The following is a 13,894-nucleotide window of genomic DNA, read 5'->3' on the forward strand; positions in this document are numbered from 1 at the left end:
TTCAGTGCATCCATCGTTGCTTGTGCTGTGTTGTGTAAATCATATTGACGGAGGCCAGCGGCAGAGTGGAGCCCCGCCACCCCGGCGTAGTGGGAGCGAAAAAAAGTCGACTACATGCATCAAAGTCTGATATCAACTTAATGACTTTTGCGCAGCGAATGATGAATTGACAAGCCTTTCGAATTTCTTCTCATAAAATCTGCTTATATAAATATTCACTAAGAAGATATATACAACATATATATAACACAGTGCAGCTCCTAATGCTCTCATCACGATGTCGTTGTCTCATCATTCGCCAGCCACTCACCCGGTTCGGCAGCTCCATTCGCACTCTCACAACTACTTGTAATGCATCATCATCAAGGATAAGGAATCATTCCTTGACTACTCTCGCAATCGAGACATCATGCGACGACACAGCCGTGGCAGTGCTATCAAAATCGGCAAGTGGAAAGACCACGCTATTGTTCAATGAGCGCATCTCGTCGGACAACCGAGCCTTTAAGGGCATCAACCCGATGATCACGGTGGAAGGGCATAACTCGACTTTGGCACTACTGGTGGAGAAGGCGTTGGAGAGTTTGCCTGATGATGTTGAGACGAAGATGGAGATGGAAGAGGAGAAGACATGGAAGACAAAGGCCAGAAACAACAAGAAGATACCCGACTTTGTCTGTGCTACTCGCGGCCCTGGCATCATGCCGAACCTGTCTGTGGGATTGAACGTTGCAAAGGGACTGGCTCTGGCGTGGCAGGTTCCTCTGGTGGGCGTGCATCACATGCAAGCTCATGCCTTGACGCCGCGTCTCGTCCATGCTCTGGAGAATAACGGTAGCATTGAGAATGATGTTGAGAATATCACAACTTCAACTTCATCACCATCACCAATGAGCCCATCCTTCCCCTTCCTCTCCCTCCTCGTCTCCGGCGGCCACACCCAACTCATTCTCTCCTCCAGCCTCACCAACCACCAAATTCTCGCCACTACCGCCGACGTCGCCATCGGCAACCTCCTCGACCAAACCGCTCGCGTCATCCTCCCCCCTTCTATCCTACAGTCTAGCCCGGACGTCAGTTATGGCCGTGTGCTGGAGGCCTTTGCGTTCCCTCCTGGCGAAAACACAACTGCCGATTACGAGGCATTCTTCAAGCCAGCGCTGTCGAGGCGTGATGAGATTGACGACGTTCCATCAGGGTATGAATGGTCGATTGCGCTGCCGTATCGTAACTCGAGGAAACTTGCGTATTCGTTTTCGAGCATTCACACGCAAGTTCACAACATTGTTGCCGCCATAGAAGCCAACTACGATGCTGCCAAACACAGTAGTTCTTCATCATCTCTCCTTGATGATGTAGACAAAATCTCTCTCGACCAACGCCGCGCCCTCGCCCGCCACACCTTCCGCGCCTCCTTCCAACACCTCGTCAGCCGCCTCATCCTCGCCCTCCAAGACCACCCCTCCCTCCAATCTTCGCCAGAGGCCATAAAGACCCTCGTCGTCGCCGGCGGCGTCGCTAGCAACCGCTTCCTCATGCACATCCTACGCACGACACTCGCCGCGCGAGGGTTCCCGGACATGCAGATTGTGGCACCGCCGCTGGAGCTGTGTACCGACAACGCCGCCATGATTGCCTGGGCGGGCATGGAGATGTATGAGGCTGGGTACAGGTCTGAGCTGTCGGTGCGACCGATTGCGAGGTGGCCTATGGATCCGGCGGTTGGGGGAGGGATGTTGGGAGTTGGAGGGTGGGTGAAGGTGGAAGAAGAAAAGGAGGATTGAGGATTGAAGAGAGCTTTCTTATATACATGAGGTATGTATGTATCTGTACGATGAGAGAGAAGGCTGGTTTATTGTTGATGATAAACGATGATACCCTTGGTGTTGAAGCAGTGAATTGATATATAATCTGCTTTGTTTTGTACGATAGAGAATTAGCAATGATAATAAATGCTCGTCACAATTCCGATTTCTCTAAAGCTTAAACCCAGAGAGAATGAATTATTCCTTCGTATTCATATGCCTCCTCTAATCTCTCTGTCTCTCTACATTCATTGTAATACATTTGTCAACGTGTTGCTCTCATTCGATTTCTTATTTCTTCTTTATTGCTTTAAAACTAAAAAAAAAATTATTCCATTCCACTCTTCTACTCCAACGCGCTCGTAACGTTTGAAAACTCGCCCTTCTCCAGCTTCGTCTGCCAGAAGATCGGGTTCGTGTCCATGAAGCCGTGCTTGACCCAGCCCGCCTCCTTGACGTGGTACAAGTTGATGTATCCACCAGAGTAAGCGTCACGGTGCGTCGCCGCCAGGATACTTCTCTTACCCAGCTCCAGCGCCTCCTCATCTGTCAGATCGTACTTGTACTCGGAATCCAGAACACCGTAGGCGAAAGTCTGACCACTGCCCACACAGAATAGGTTGCCTGCCAGTCTCGTGCCGTCACTGTCGACGTAGTACAGCGCGGGGCCCTCCTCCTTGGTCACACCGGCGCACATGGTGCCCATGCTGAGGCCCATGCCCTTGTAGCTGTAGATGAGGTTGGCCAGAATCTTGCTGGCGGCGGCGACACTGATGCGGCGCTTGTGGCGGAGCTCGTGCAGACGGCACTGCATACCCAGCCAGGCGAGCCAGTACTGGCAGTCTGCGGCACCACCGGCCATGGTTCCCAGCAGCACACTGTTGATCTCAATGACCTTCTTGACGGTCTGTGAGGCAATCCAGTTGCCGGCCGTGGCTCGAGAATCGGTGGCCACGATGATACCGCCCTGGAAGCGGAAAGCAAGTGTCGTCGTTCCGTGGGCGATCTTGATGGGGCAGTCGGGGTTGGAGCGGTCGTCTGTGGCAGCGCGGAGCCAAGCAGAGGGCTAAAGAAAAGTTCAAAGTCAGCCTTTGTTTCAAATTCATGCATAAGCTGCATCTTGATCCTATCCTGCCTCTACTTCATATAGAATGATAGACAGCTATATGGATATGTATGCAGCTACATAGCTGCTAGCTGAGTTGACGTACCTGCGCAACAGGTGGCATGGCAAAGTTGAGCGACAGGTGAGCCGCTGGGTTCATCAGCTCCTGGCCATACTCGTCATCCTCAAGAGGCTCGTTCTGCGCATATGCCGGCCGGCTGTACTTGGCAACGAGAGAATCCATCGCTGTTGTGTGTGTCTGTTGATGCTAATGTTGAAAGATCCCCGCCAAATTTCAAGTCAATGCTCCCCCAGTTCTGCTGCGGAGAGACGATGTTGCAGGTCAAGGCACACTCAAATTCAGTGCAGCCTGCAGTTTATCGAGATGGCGGCCCGTGGTCTGTAATTGTGAGATTTTGGTGGTTCTGGTTGAGGTTCCGAAAGACCAAAAGACGCCCCTCGTTGCTGTACTAGAGCACCAGTACCAGGTCAGGCAGCTTCCGTCTCGCGCGTCACTGACTGACCTCTGTCGAGCAGTGCGAGCTTCTGATTGGCTGCAGGCAAGTGTGCTGACTAAGTTGACCTCCAGCCATATCTTGGTGCCTTGTTGCCTGATGACTTACAACACCATCCACTAAGCATACCAATATTATCATTGTCAGTCTACGAATGGGGATGTTGGCCATAGAAAAAAAAGGAGGAGGAGAGGAAAGAGGAAAAAGCATCTACTAGACGTAATTATTCAAAGTTGTCGAAAATGTAGCAGATTGGCTGTCCTATTTGGCCAGACATGCTTGAATCTCGCTTGTCCAGCGCCGCCTATAAATATATATACAAGAGCCCTATGAATTTCCCTCGCAATCGAGATCCCACAGACTCCAAGCAGACTTGTAACGATACATAGCTATAATGGAAAAAAACAAGGAAAAAAAAGACCAAAAAAGATAAAACAATTACAAGTGGCATAGAGAGCAATGACGAGGCCATATCATTACGTCAACGGAAAATTCGATGCAAATATCGATACTCGTTCCCATCTGAGCTTGAAAAGTAAGAGAGAGAGAGAAAACACGGATTTTTCATAAAGGATGGTCGTCATATTTCTTCTCATCAAAGACATCTCCACTCAAGGGTTTGGCGTCGTTTCTCGACTCCGCGGCTCTCGCTTGCTCAAAAATTTGTGCCGCGAAAACGTCGATTTGGGGCTGTCGGGGTATTTCTCCTCTGCAGGCTGAAATGAGCTCCTGACAGTCACAAAGCCACTGCCAACGGTGAGCTCTTTTGGAGTTGGCGAATTCGTCTCATCTACAAAGTAGAAAAACTCGCCCAAACTATCATCACTTCCAAACATATGTTCGCCCTTGGCTTCGATCTTGAATTGTGCGTCTGGAGTGCAGCTGATGCGGAACGTCTCGTCAAAGTTCCACTGTCCTGAAGATGACTTGTGGTGCTTCGTTTTACCAATAAGTTTTTCTTTGGGGGCGATTTGCGTTATGAGGATATACAAGTCTGTCGAATGAGGATATCCCGCAGCTCCCACGACAGTAAACGAAGCTGTCCCGGTTGGTGCGCCAACACCGACGGCACTATGAACGGAAGAGCTGCCGAAGCTCCTAGTTCTGTTATGACCGGAGCCGCCCTCCGGCATCAAATGCGGAGGATAATCCTTGGAACCGTCGACAGCACTAGTTGTTGGCCTGGAGCTGCTGTTGCTGCCAGGGAGATCACTGCCATTCGTAATGATGCTGGGCACGCCCGGCAGCGTTGGTGCCTCTGCTAGCTCTGTCAACGAACCGTTCGAGTTCTCTCGATCCTTTTTACCAAGAATACCGCGCTTCAGGAAAGAAGCACCTCTGCCGACGCCGTGGCCCACGGCCCCAGCCACTGCGGCGCTTCCCTTGAATGGCACGCCAGCTACTCCGGTGACAATACGCGAAGATCCGCCAAAGGTGCCCTGGAACGTGGATGTCCCCTGTCTGGCTCGAGTGATGTAATCGGGACGGAAAACCATTCTAAGCTTGATGCTTCCTGACTTGCCATCTAGCGGGTAGCTCTGCTCCATCGCCTTGAAAGGTTCCATGGTGTCTAGTCTAATGACAGTGGCTCCTAGGAAATCGGGCTTATCGGCAAAATCGTAGTCATAGACGTTGCAGATAAACTTAGCTCCTGTTCTCGATGGCACAGCTACCTCAAAGAATTCATTCCACACTGGCGATAATGTCTTTTTCTGGACCTTTGTCTTGTATATTTCCACGCCGTTGAGTTCGAATTTGCAGTAAGGATCGCTCTTTCCATTCCTATCTGCTGAAGGCAAGTCTGTGCCGTTCAAGACATCTACGCGGAGGTTGCCCATGTTGTTGATACTCTCACTTGGATCGAGATCCATTTTAAGGGGAATATACTTGAGGCTGACTTTGACCCAGCTGGCCCTACCGTCGTCGCTCTTGAACTTCAAGGTTGTGGGGTTGTTCTATAGACGTTAGAAGAAGAGAATTTGACGGAGTAGGGGTAAAGCAAAGCATTTTGTTGCGTTAAAAACTTACCAAACATTGTTTCAGTGTCTCCATCGTGTTACCGGACAAATATGCCAAAGTATCATCAACGTCATCACCCTTCCCCTTCTTTCGCGCCTTGAGTGTTAGGCGAGAAAAGTCAAGTTCTCGGATAACACAGTCACCAATCTCATCGAATTTATACGATTTTGAGGGCACCGTTGAAGACGTGTAAGATGGGTAGGCCATATCGTCTACGAAAATCTCCAAGTGGCTCTCCCTCTCGGGCATCTCTGACTCCATGAGTCTGAAGATGAGAATACCGCTCTCGTACCTGAGAAGCTCTTCAGGGGTAAGATGAATCTTAGGAGGGCCCTTCTTCTCTATTGACAACGAGGATCTCATGGACGATGGTGATATAGGCCGGCCGTCTTCTCCTAAGCTGGGGCTTAATTTGCCTGCATCTAGCGACTTCCTGGAAGCGTCAACTGACTTCCTGGAAACGTCGACTGACTTCCTAGATACATCAAGAGACGTTCGGGATGCAGTCTTGGATGCGGAGCTAAGCGGTTTGTCGGAGGGAATTTTAGACTCTTCACTTGCGGCTGCGGCTGCGGCCGCGGCTTCCTCTGCTTCCTCCTCCTCCTCCTCAGGGTCGGCGACGTTGAGGCAAGGGAAAAACGAAGCGGTATAAGTCAATATACCCTTGGGGATACCCTTTCCATGCATGCGAAGGTCACTTTGGAAAATGTGCTTTGTATCGTTGATGAGATATTCGCCGATTTCATCCTGCTGAACAAAATCGGCGGTAGAAATTTCGCATAGTCCGAGCGTGCGATCTTTACCAAGCTTTTCTTCATCCATAACCTCGAGGGTGAGTGTTTCTCGTGCAGTATGAACGGGGATGTAGAGAACCTCGTCCCATTCCGGATTTAGGTCATTTTTGAAAGTTACCGTTCGTCCTTTGTCAAGACCAGAAAGAAGCACCCGAACGTATGGATCAGATTTGCCAAAAGCCTCATAATTGCGGAGATCAGTCGCCTTCTTGAACTGGAGTCTCATGACACCAATCGGAGTCATGTAGCCGCCGGTGCCAGAAACACCTGAAATAGCGACTGGTCTCCATTGTGCCATCATTTTCACCCGACCAGTTTGGGCTCCTGAGAGTTGATACCACTCTTTGCCTTGTTCCATGCAGTCCAATAAGTCGTCGAGCTTAATCTGGTATTTACCGAGAGTCAAATCAGAGGACAGATCCCGTTCGTCCTTGACAGTGACACCGAGCTTGGCCTTCTTGCGATCTGTAATAAGAATTTCCTTGGATCCGTTATCCCAGATGGGATTATTGGTTCGCTTTAGTTTCTTTGTCTGGTGGACAACTTTGCCGTTGAGGAACATGATGGCATAAGGATTTAAGAGGCCAACGAGACTCTTGGTGCCATCCAGGTCTTTGGCCTGCTCGACAGTAAAGCGCAGAATACCTTGGTTAGAGACAGGTGGAGGCCCCTTTTTGCCGTCTTCGCCTACCGGACCTTCAAGGACGCGGAAGAAGCGGAGGTCGCAAGAGACTACACCACGGTTTTTACCGCCACCAACAACCTCGAGACGCTCATTTTCGTAAACATGGAGATCCTCAATTCTCTCCAAGGGGAAAGAGGCTTGGCCCAGTTCTTTGGATTTGCGGAAGCCATTCTTGTCAAAGACCTGGATATTGAGAGTGTCGTTGAAGGATGTGACAATGATGTAATGCGTTTCGTTCCATCTGGGGTTAGGATTGTCATCAACAACTTTGGTTCGTGCAAGCTCTTGGCGGCCGTTAAGAGTAAGAACTGCATAAGGATCAACAGTACCCGCAAAGTTGTCTGTGTTCTTGAGGTTGTATGCTCCGTGGAGAGTCACGACGAGGACGCCAACAGCCTGGTCAACTGGGGACCCAGCCAGCATCTTGGCGACCTCGATAGGGAAGACATGAGGAGCGTACATCATGGGAGCCAAATTGCCATGGATCTGTTCCAAGATGAATTTTTCCAGGCCAGGGATGAAGTTGATGTCAAAACCGAAACTTTCACCGCCGAGGGGCTTGCAAACATAGTCAATGGTTGGTTTCTCCAAGAAACACATTTCAATCTTCTCAATGTGGGGGAAGGGAATCTGCAGCTTCATGTTAACTCGCATAATGCCGGAGAAGGACATATCCTCTACGATGACGTCAAGGCCTTTGCTGATCATGGCTTTTCCGACTCGGATTTCCAGGACGACCTTGGGGTTAATTTTATTCTTAATCTGTCGCGAAGTCATGTCGGCAGTATCATTGGGCGTGAAGCTGAACTTCCAGTCCATTCTGACGATATCGTCTCCCGCATTGGGATAAGTTTTCACATGCTCCATTCGAGGAGGTTTAGTACCCAGTGTAAACGTCTTGAGCTTCAAACTGTCAAGGAAAGCGGGCGTTGCGCCGCTTAGCACTTGATCGACGGAGTTGATAATGGTCTGGGCGAGGACAGGCTGATAGATGGGCCAAAACTTGACCAGGAAGGAGTTAATCCATTCGAGAGACTCATGGTCATTCTCAAGCTTCTTGAGGGCAAGCTCTCGGGTAATGTCATCGCGAAAGTTTCGGCGCACTCGCCTAAGGGAAGTCCTGTAGTAGGTGCCGCAAATTGCCATAACCATAATGACCCAACCAAGACCGCCGCCGAAAACCGCCACTAACCATGAAGAGATGCAGGCAAATATGATGACGCCAGTGTTGTGATACCAATCTATTCATCCGTGTAAGCCGACGATATTATTTCTGTTTGGCTGGTGAAACCTACCTCCATATAGATGATCCGGCAGCTGGCTCTCGACCCATGTAGTGTGATCAAGCAGACTTTCACCGGCGAGTGTGCTATCCGCAGGCCATCCGATTCGAGGAGCCCAGCCAGTTCGTGAGAATTCCTCTTCCACATGCGGCGGGACGCCATTGGCCAGGTGCTTGCTTTGCTCATCTTTGCCCACTTCAACGGCACCTTCTTTGGTCGGTTCCGGGAGCTCTTCATCTGGGCCAGTACCGTCATCGACATCAGTAGCGATAGCCGTGGCTTGATTCCGTCTAATATGGTGAAGTCCGGGAGGGATGGCCTGATGCGAGGCATGTCATTAGCATAAATGCGTATATATACATGGGAACCGGAGATATGTCATACAGCAGCAACCTGAGCACGCTTTTCCTCTATAGTAGCATTGGGATCAAAGGAAAAGCCAGGAACACCGGCACTCCTGGCCTGCTCGACCAGAACCCTTTCAGCATCCTCGGCCGTTACCGGGTTCTGGGGATTTTGGGCAGCCTCGATGGCCCCCTGCTGCTTGAGCTCGCGCGCCTCAAGGGCCGACATGTTGGCCAGCTATGGGCGTTGCTACAACTATTATGCGAGTGCAACAGCTGGGCAGTTCAATTGATTTGGTTGATTTGCGATAACGTCATTCAGAGGTCCGGCCGTGATGGAGGGGCAGGTGGTCAGACTGGCGCCCTAGTAAGAAGTTTGACCACGAGTAATGAAAAGACGAAGGCCAAGAGGAAAAGAAGCAGAAAAGGGCTCTCTATCGAAATTTATTTTACAATCAGTGCGATTGTGTCAAAGGCCCATCACTGAGCTAGCCAGGGCATCAAAGAAGAAGAGCAAGAGAAAGGAAAAACGAACAAGGCTGCAGAAAGAAGAAATCGTGATGACGGAGGGAAAAGAGGACAAGTTGTTAGCGGCAGCGGCTAGCTTTGACCACTCCTTGATTTTTGGAGACAAAGCCACAAACTAATGCACGTGTGGCTCGGCACAATCTGGAAATGAAGCAGCAGAAGGAGCAAGGAGTGGTGCAGTGGAGCTGACCACGGGCGGTTGTCCGTGGCGCAGAGAGAAGATTACCGTACTGTACTTCGTATCTCTTTGTCGCCAAGGTGCGTGCGTCAGTGGTACTTTGTGCGTGTGTAAACGTCAACTGGTTTTATGTCTGAGCTCAGCGCGGCGGGGGTTTACTGCCTGTACTATTCCAGATGCCGCCAACCAGGGAGCTACAGTGGAGCTTGGCTGTCAGTACCCACTGGAGCTTTGCTGGTCGGGCCCCTGTACTGCTGAAAGCGTGGCGACGACGACGACGTAATTGCTAGTGCGGTCACTCCATGAGATGGGGCGGGGGCCAGGCTCAACCCCAACCAGTGCGATTGGCGCCTTCAAGGTGCCTTAGGGGCGCTGTAGCCTGCAGTAGCGCCTGGCCCGGAGGGATGATCTAGAGCCTTGGGGGCCTGAGGATTCGCAGCTGCAGGTGGTGTTAAGCGCTATCCGGACCGCTAGCAATGGAAGTTCGGCATGCTACGGGATGGATGGAGGCCTCGAAATTGTACATTCAATGTATTCAGGTGAGTGAGCGCTTATCAGCATCAGACCCTTTCGCTCCACTGTTGGGTACGGCTGCGTGATGAAACACCAAATACACTATCCCGATATTTACATGTGTTGAGACACCTGGAGAAGTGCAGTCTCAAGCAGTTTAATGGAAAGGAGACGGGCGGTGATGCAGCAATACAGGCATTGATGCCAAGTAAATTGGCCGTCATCTCACGTTAAATGTGGCCAAATATGCTTAAGATTTGGTGCCACAATTGCAACAGGCCTTTCTCGCTTCCTCCCATGGCCGCTTGCAGATGTGGCACTTTTGAAGCAAAGGCCGAAATCGTCGCGCAGTCTGTGTCCTCTTTCCATCCCTTGCATAGCGGGGAAAGTGATGAAGACACAAAAAGGGAGAGAATGTCTCATTTCGGATCTTAATACCCGCGGCTCTGCAGCATTAGAGCGGAAAAGCTTGAGAAATTCGGGTTTGTGGAGATGCTCCCAGCCGCAATCCCTTCAATTGAACAAAAACAAATAATCTGCAGCAAACGCTAGTAATATATCTTGAGAAATAGGAGCCGGGTCTCGGCAAAGACCCATGCTGAAAATTCAAATTCGCTATGTCTTGGGTATTATTTGTATTTGATGAGGTGTTGCGAGGTTGCTGGTTTTTGGGGGAATGCAAAAATCAAACACTAGGGGTCGCATGTAACACAATTTTCGTGTATCAAATTGCCGTGGCATTGAATAACGACAACCAGGACTGAGAAGCTCCGGACAGCACAGCGTCAACATTTTACACTTTCAAAATTGTTTGCCTGTCACTATCACAATATGTGATTGTGGGACACTAAATCACATTGATTCACGAGCAAACATGTATAAATGCTTTAGCCCTAAAGTAAATACAAATACCTAGCAGATACAAAATATCCCCTCCCAGCTAAGGGAACTGCATGCCGCCGTCTTCCTTAGACTCCCAGCTACCAACACACACGTATCCAGACTTCAGCCAGACAGGGATTTGACTTGGTTCTTCCATGCATTATATCCCACACTAAAAACCACCTTAGCGTCCCACGCCCCGATCGCCCGGGCTCAGGTTGCAGAAGATCATCATCATCCTCAGCTCATGATCTGCATGGAAGTGAAGTCATAGTTTGGCAAAATATTTTTCCACAGAGCAAAGAAGAAGAAGGAAAATCCTCACTACGTATTTCTATCGTCGTTGTCCCGCCCCCATGGATGTTGATAAAGATAGGCGAACACGAGGATTATACTTGCATCGTATAAGTACAGATTGACGATCTGCATGGGCCGTAGAGGGACGCGCAGTAAAAATAGTAATACATATAGAGTACCTGCATGTAGGTATCTGTAAATCGAAGCGTTACATCAAAGAGTGCCGTTCCAAGTTTCCAGGGTTCACGTCAGTAGGCCAACCCCCCTCACACTGATATTGGTTGTGTGCGATTGCGGGGTATGATCACCAAGAGCAAACCAGGTGCGATTACAAGGACACTGGCTTCTTGAAACTTCTTCATTGGACGTGCACAGCGTTTGGCTACGGAGTATGATTCGGACGAGTCGAGTTACACCAGTCTCATGTCTGTCTTCCTGATGTTTTATGCTACGTGTCCGGTCACATCGAACCAAAAAGCGCCCATTTGTTGCACGACACGTTGTATTTGTAGATAATAAGAGAAGAAGCAAGTCTGTTTATCAATTCCAATCGCTGCCATGCATATCTTTCATTCGTTAAAAAATCCATAACAGCTAGATCAAGGGCTTTCTGTGCTCAAATTGCCAACAACGCCGTTAGAGAGGAGGGGGAGCCTCAGAATCGAAAAGGCTGCCATAATAAGTTGATATCATCAAAAAAGGAGGGGAATCTGGTGTGTGTCCCGGCAAATAAGCCTACAAAAACAACAGACAAAATTCTTTCCCAGATACTCCAATATGCAAAGGAATGGATATACGAAAACACTGTAGAAAATAGTCAAACATGCCGCCGGGCCGACCATCGGCCGTCTTTTTCATCTAGTACCCGAACCCGTCATGCTGATGCACTGGACATCTTCCCGGGTGATTGACAAACCAGGCTGAAATACAAGATCGGTGAAATCTACAAAGACACTCAAGTCGTGCCATCGGAATGCCAACGGTAAACTCTTCTAAACAAATAGTGCACTCCGCGTCGTCGACACAGTCTTTCTCTGTCGCGGGATACGTATACATGCCGGTGCGCCGCGGGGGAGGTGGTGGTGTGGCGCTGTCTGCTGCTCCGCGAGGGCTGCCATAGGTGCTATGAGATTGGATACAAGTGGTGATATGTGACTCTCGTAAATCTTCAAAGTTGGGCAGTTCTCGAGACGGAAGCTCCAGGTGACAGATGGGGCATTCATCCTCCTCTGCAATCTGAGGAGGGGGAGGCAACGCCCTCTGCCGAGATGACGAGCTAGACTCTCCAGTCAAGCGTCGTCGATGAATATGGTGTTGGTTGTGCATGTTAAAGGGGGATGGTCCAGCGGCCAGCAGCCGATTCAAGGACGATACCTCATAATTGGCACTGCTGCGCCTGCGTGAGGATGACGAGGATGAGGCACCTCCTGCTCTCTGTCCAGTTGGATCCTAGATAGAAAATTCAAGGTTAGATAAGTGTCTCCAATTAACAGTATTGCTATATATTTTGATATGCCTACCATTGTGATGCTCCTTGTCCTGGAGGTGTAGAATTGGTAAGGATCATTACTCTGACCAGCTGCAAACACCCCTCCGTAGCGATTGTTTACAGAAGGTGAAGGAGGATACCCGCTGCCCGTGCTATTCCGCGACCTGCGTCGTGCCGAGTGTGGTGACAGACCGGGAGAGCCGGGGCTTTGCGGAGGCGCCGTGTTGGGATCAGGAACGCATGGGTTGCAGAGACGCACCCGCTCGCCCCCAGATAGCCCATTCATGTCGACATAACCACCGCCTGAGCTGTCAAAAAACAGGGCTGGAGGAAGCGGCACCTCGGAGCCGGGTGCTCGGACGATGAACTGATGCGGAATAATGATCCTGTGAGGGGAGCAAGAATTGCAAACGACTCTCCCGCATTTTCTGTTTCCATCATGTCAGTCATCCATACTTGTTCAACGGCCTTTCGCCTGCTCCAAGAACAGTTAACGTACCTGCAGTGGTGTTTGCGCACAAAGATACTGAACTGAGTACGACATATAGGACAGTAAGTCACTTCGCCATCGGGTTGCCACCTAGGAAGAACAACCGATGACTGACGTTCGCGCTCACGTTCAGACGATCTTGTCAAAGAGTGGTGGTGTAGAGCGTTCTCGTTCGATATTCTATCCGTATCGACAGCATACATGGCAGATAGCTGGTCGCGTGCAGACATCCTGGGCGAGGTGTTCTCTGACAAATCCGCAGCTGGTGCACTGGTAGACATCGCTCCACTGGGCTGATCAAAAAGCTCGCCCCAGCTTTCGCTGCTGGACGAGCCGGCCGGCCGCAAGTCTATACTTCTGGAGGAAAAGCGAGTTCTGATTGGCAACGATGATGTTCTGGCAGGTAGAGCCGCAGGATCCGCTGTTCCCGTCCTCGTTGTGCTGCTCTCTCCTCTCTCAGCCGCCAGCCCTGATGATATCCCCGATGAGGACGCCAAAGGATCCGGAACAAGCGTATCTTCACCCCGCTGCGGCTCGGCAGCCGTATTTTCTTCTTCTGTTTCTGGAATTTCGTCGATCGAAGTTCTGGGAGAAACGTGATCGTCTCGAATTTCGGTCGCTTCGGCAGCGCTTTCTCTTGGTTCGTCAGTGCCGTCTATAGAGAGCCGCCTCTCCACCAGGTGAGACGGACAGTCAAAGTATCGGTAGCACTCTTGGTCGTGGAATTCAGACGTTCGCCAGCGACAAGTGAAATCTTGGCTGTTTCGTTCCTCATCGCTCGAATATGGCGAGTCAAGTGTCGCACCAGCAGTGACACTCGCCTCCCTTGCATCATGGGGGGCGAGAGCGCTCGGTCCACCCTGCTGGCTGGCCATGCTGTAGCAGTTACGAATACAGCAGTGCAAACAAAGACAGATGACGAGACAGAGCGGTCGGTGACGCCGAATATATCCGGGTTGATCTTGAT

The 13,894-nt window shown here is 50.4% G+C and overlaps 4 protein-coding genes across 4 annotated transcripts; 1 reads left to right on the forward strand and 3 right to left on the reverse strand.

The window, feature by feature from the left end:
• Positions 1-124: 124 nt before the first annotated feature.
• Positions 125-1,942, forward strand: GGI43DRAFT_392651 (glycoprotease family protein). The gene has a single exon (XM_083204584.1). The coding sequence runs from the start codon at positions 264-266 to the stop codon at positions 1,782-1,784; it is 1,521 nt and encodes a 506-aa protein (XP_083064702.1). The 5' UTR covers positions 125-263; the 3' UTR covers positions 1,785-1,942.
• GGI43DRAFT_392652 (proteasome subunit beta) lies at positions 1,943-3,377 on the reverse strand. Its single transcript, XM_083204585.1, has 2 exons — positions 3,017-3,377; positions 1,943-2,871 (listed from the first exon to the last, which is right to left on the reverse strand). Exons 1-2 carry the CDS (start codon positions 3,152-3,154, stop codon positions 2,152-2,154), a joined length of 858 nt encoding a protein of 285 aa, XP_083064703.1. The 5' UTR covers positions 3,155-3,377; the 3' UTR covers positions 1,943-2,151.
• A 190-nt stretch (positions 3,378-3,567) lies between these two features.
• Positions 3,568-9,372, reverse strand: GGI43DRAFT_392653 (C2 domain-containing protein). Its single transcript, XM_083204586.1, has 4 exons — positions 8,591-9,372; positions 8,219-8,525; positions 5,454-8,164; positions 3,568-5,380 (listed from the first exon to the last, which is right to left on the reverse strand). The coding sequence occupies exons 1-4, from the start codon at positions 8,777-8,779 to the stop codon at positions 4,037-4,039; spliced, it is 4,551 nt and encodes a 1,516-aa protein (XP_083064704.1). The 5' UTR covers positions 8,780-9,372; the 3' UTR covers positions 3,568-4,036.
• Positions 9,373-11,806: 2,434 nt separating this feature from the next.
• Positions 11,807-13,802, reverse strand: GGI43DRAFT_379264 (FYVE zinc finger-domain-containing protein; the record flags this gene model as incomplete). The annotated part of the gene is made up of 3 exons (XM_083202812.1): positions 11,807-12,397; positions 12,469-12,865; positions 12,937-13,802. The coding sequence occupies 3 exons, from the start codon at positions 13,800-13,802 to the stop codon at positions 11,807-11,809; spliced, it is 1,854 nt and encodes a 617-aa protein (XP_083064705.1).
• Between the last annotated feature and the right edge of the window lie 92 nt (positions 13,803-13,894).

This window comes from Trichoderma evansii (genome assembly GCF_050947405.1).
Source record: "Trichoderma evansii strain SZMC 28006 chromosome Unknown GGI43scaffold_2, whole genome shotgun sequence".
In the NCBI taxonomy this organism is placed as follows: domain Eukaryota; kingdom Fungi; phylum Ascomycota; class Sordariomycetes; order Hypocreales; family Hypocreaceae; genus Trichoderma; species Trichoderma evansii.

Coding starts and splice junctions, on each gene's coding strand:
- GGI43DRAFT_392651 (XM_083204584.1), top strand. CDS start 264: ATGCTCTCATCACGATGTCGTTGTCTCATCATTCGCCAGCCACTCACC.
- GGI43DRAFT_392652 (XM_083204585.1), bottom strand. CDS start 3,154: ATGGATTCTCTCGTTGCCAAGTACAGCCGGCCGGCATATGCGCAGAAC. Junction 2,872..3,016: donor CCATGCCACCTGTTGCGCAG/GTACGTCAACTC, acceptor ACTTTTCTTTAG/CCCTCTGCTTGGCTCCGCGC.
- GGI43DRAFT_392653 (XM_083204586.1), bottom strand. CDS start 8,779: ATGTCGGCCCTTGAGGCGCGCGAGCTCAAGCAGCAGGGGGCCATCGAG. Junction 8,526..8,590: donor AGCGTGCTCAGGTTGCTGCT/GTATGACATATC, acceptor GCCTCGCATCAG/GCCATCCCTCCCGGACTTCA. Junction 8,165..8,218: donor GCCGGATCATCTATATGGAG/GTAGGTTTCACC, acceptor ACGGATGAATAG/ATTGGTATCACAACACTGGC.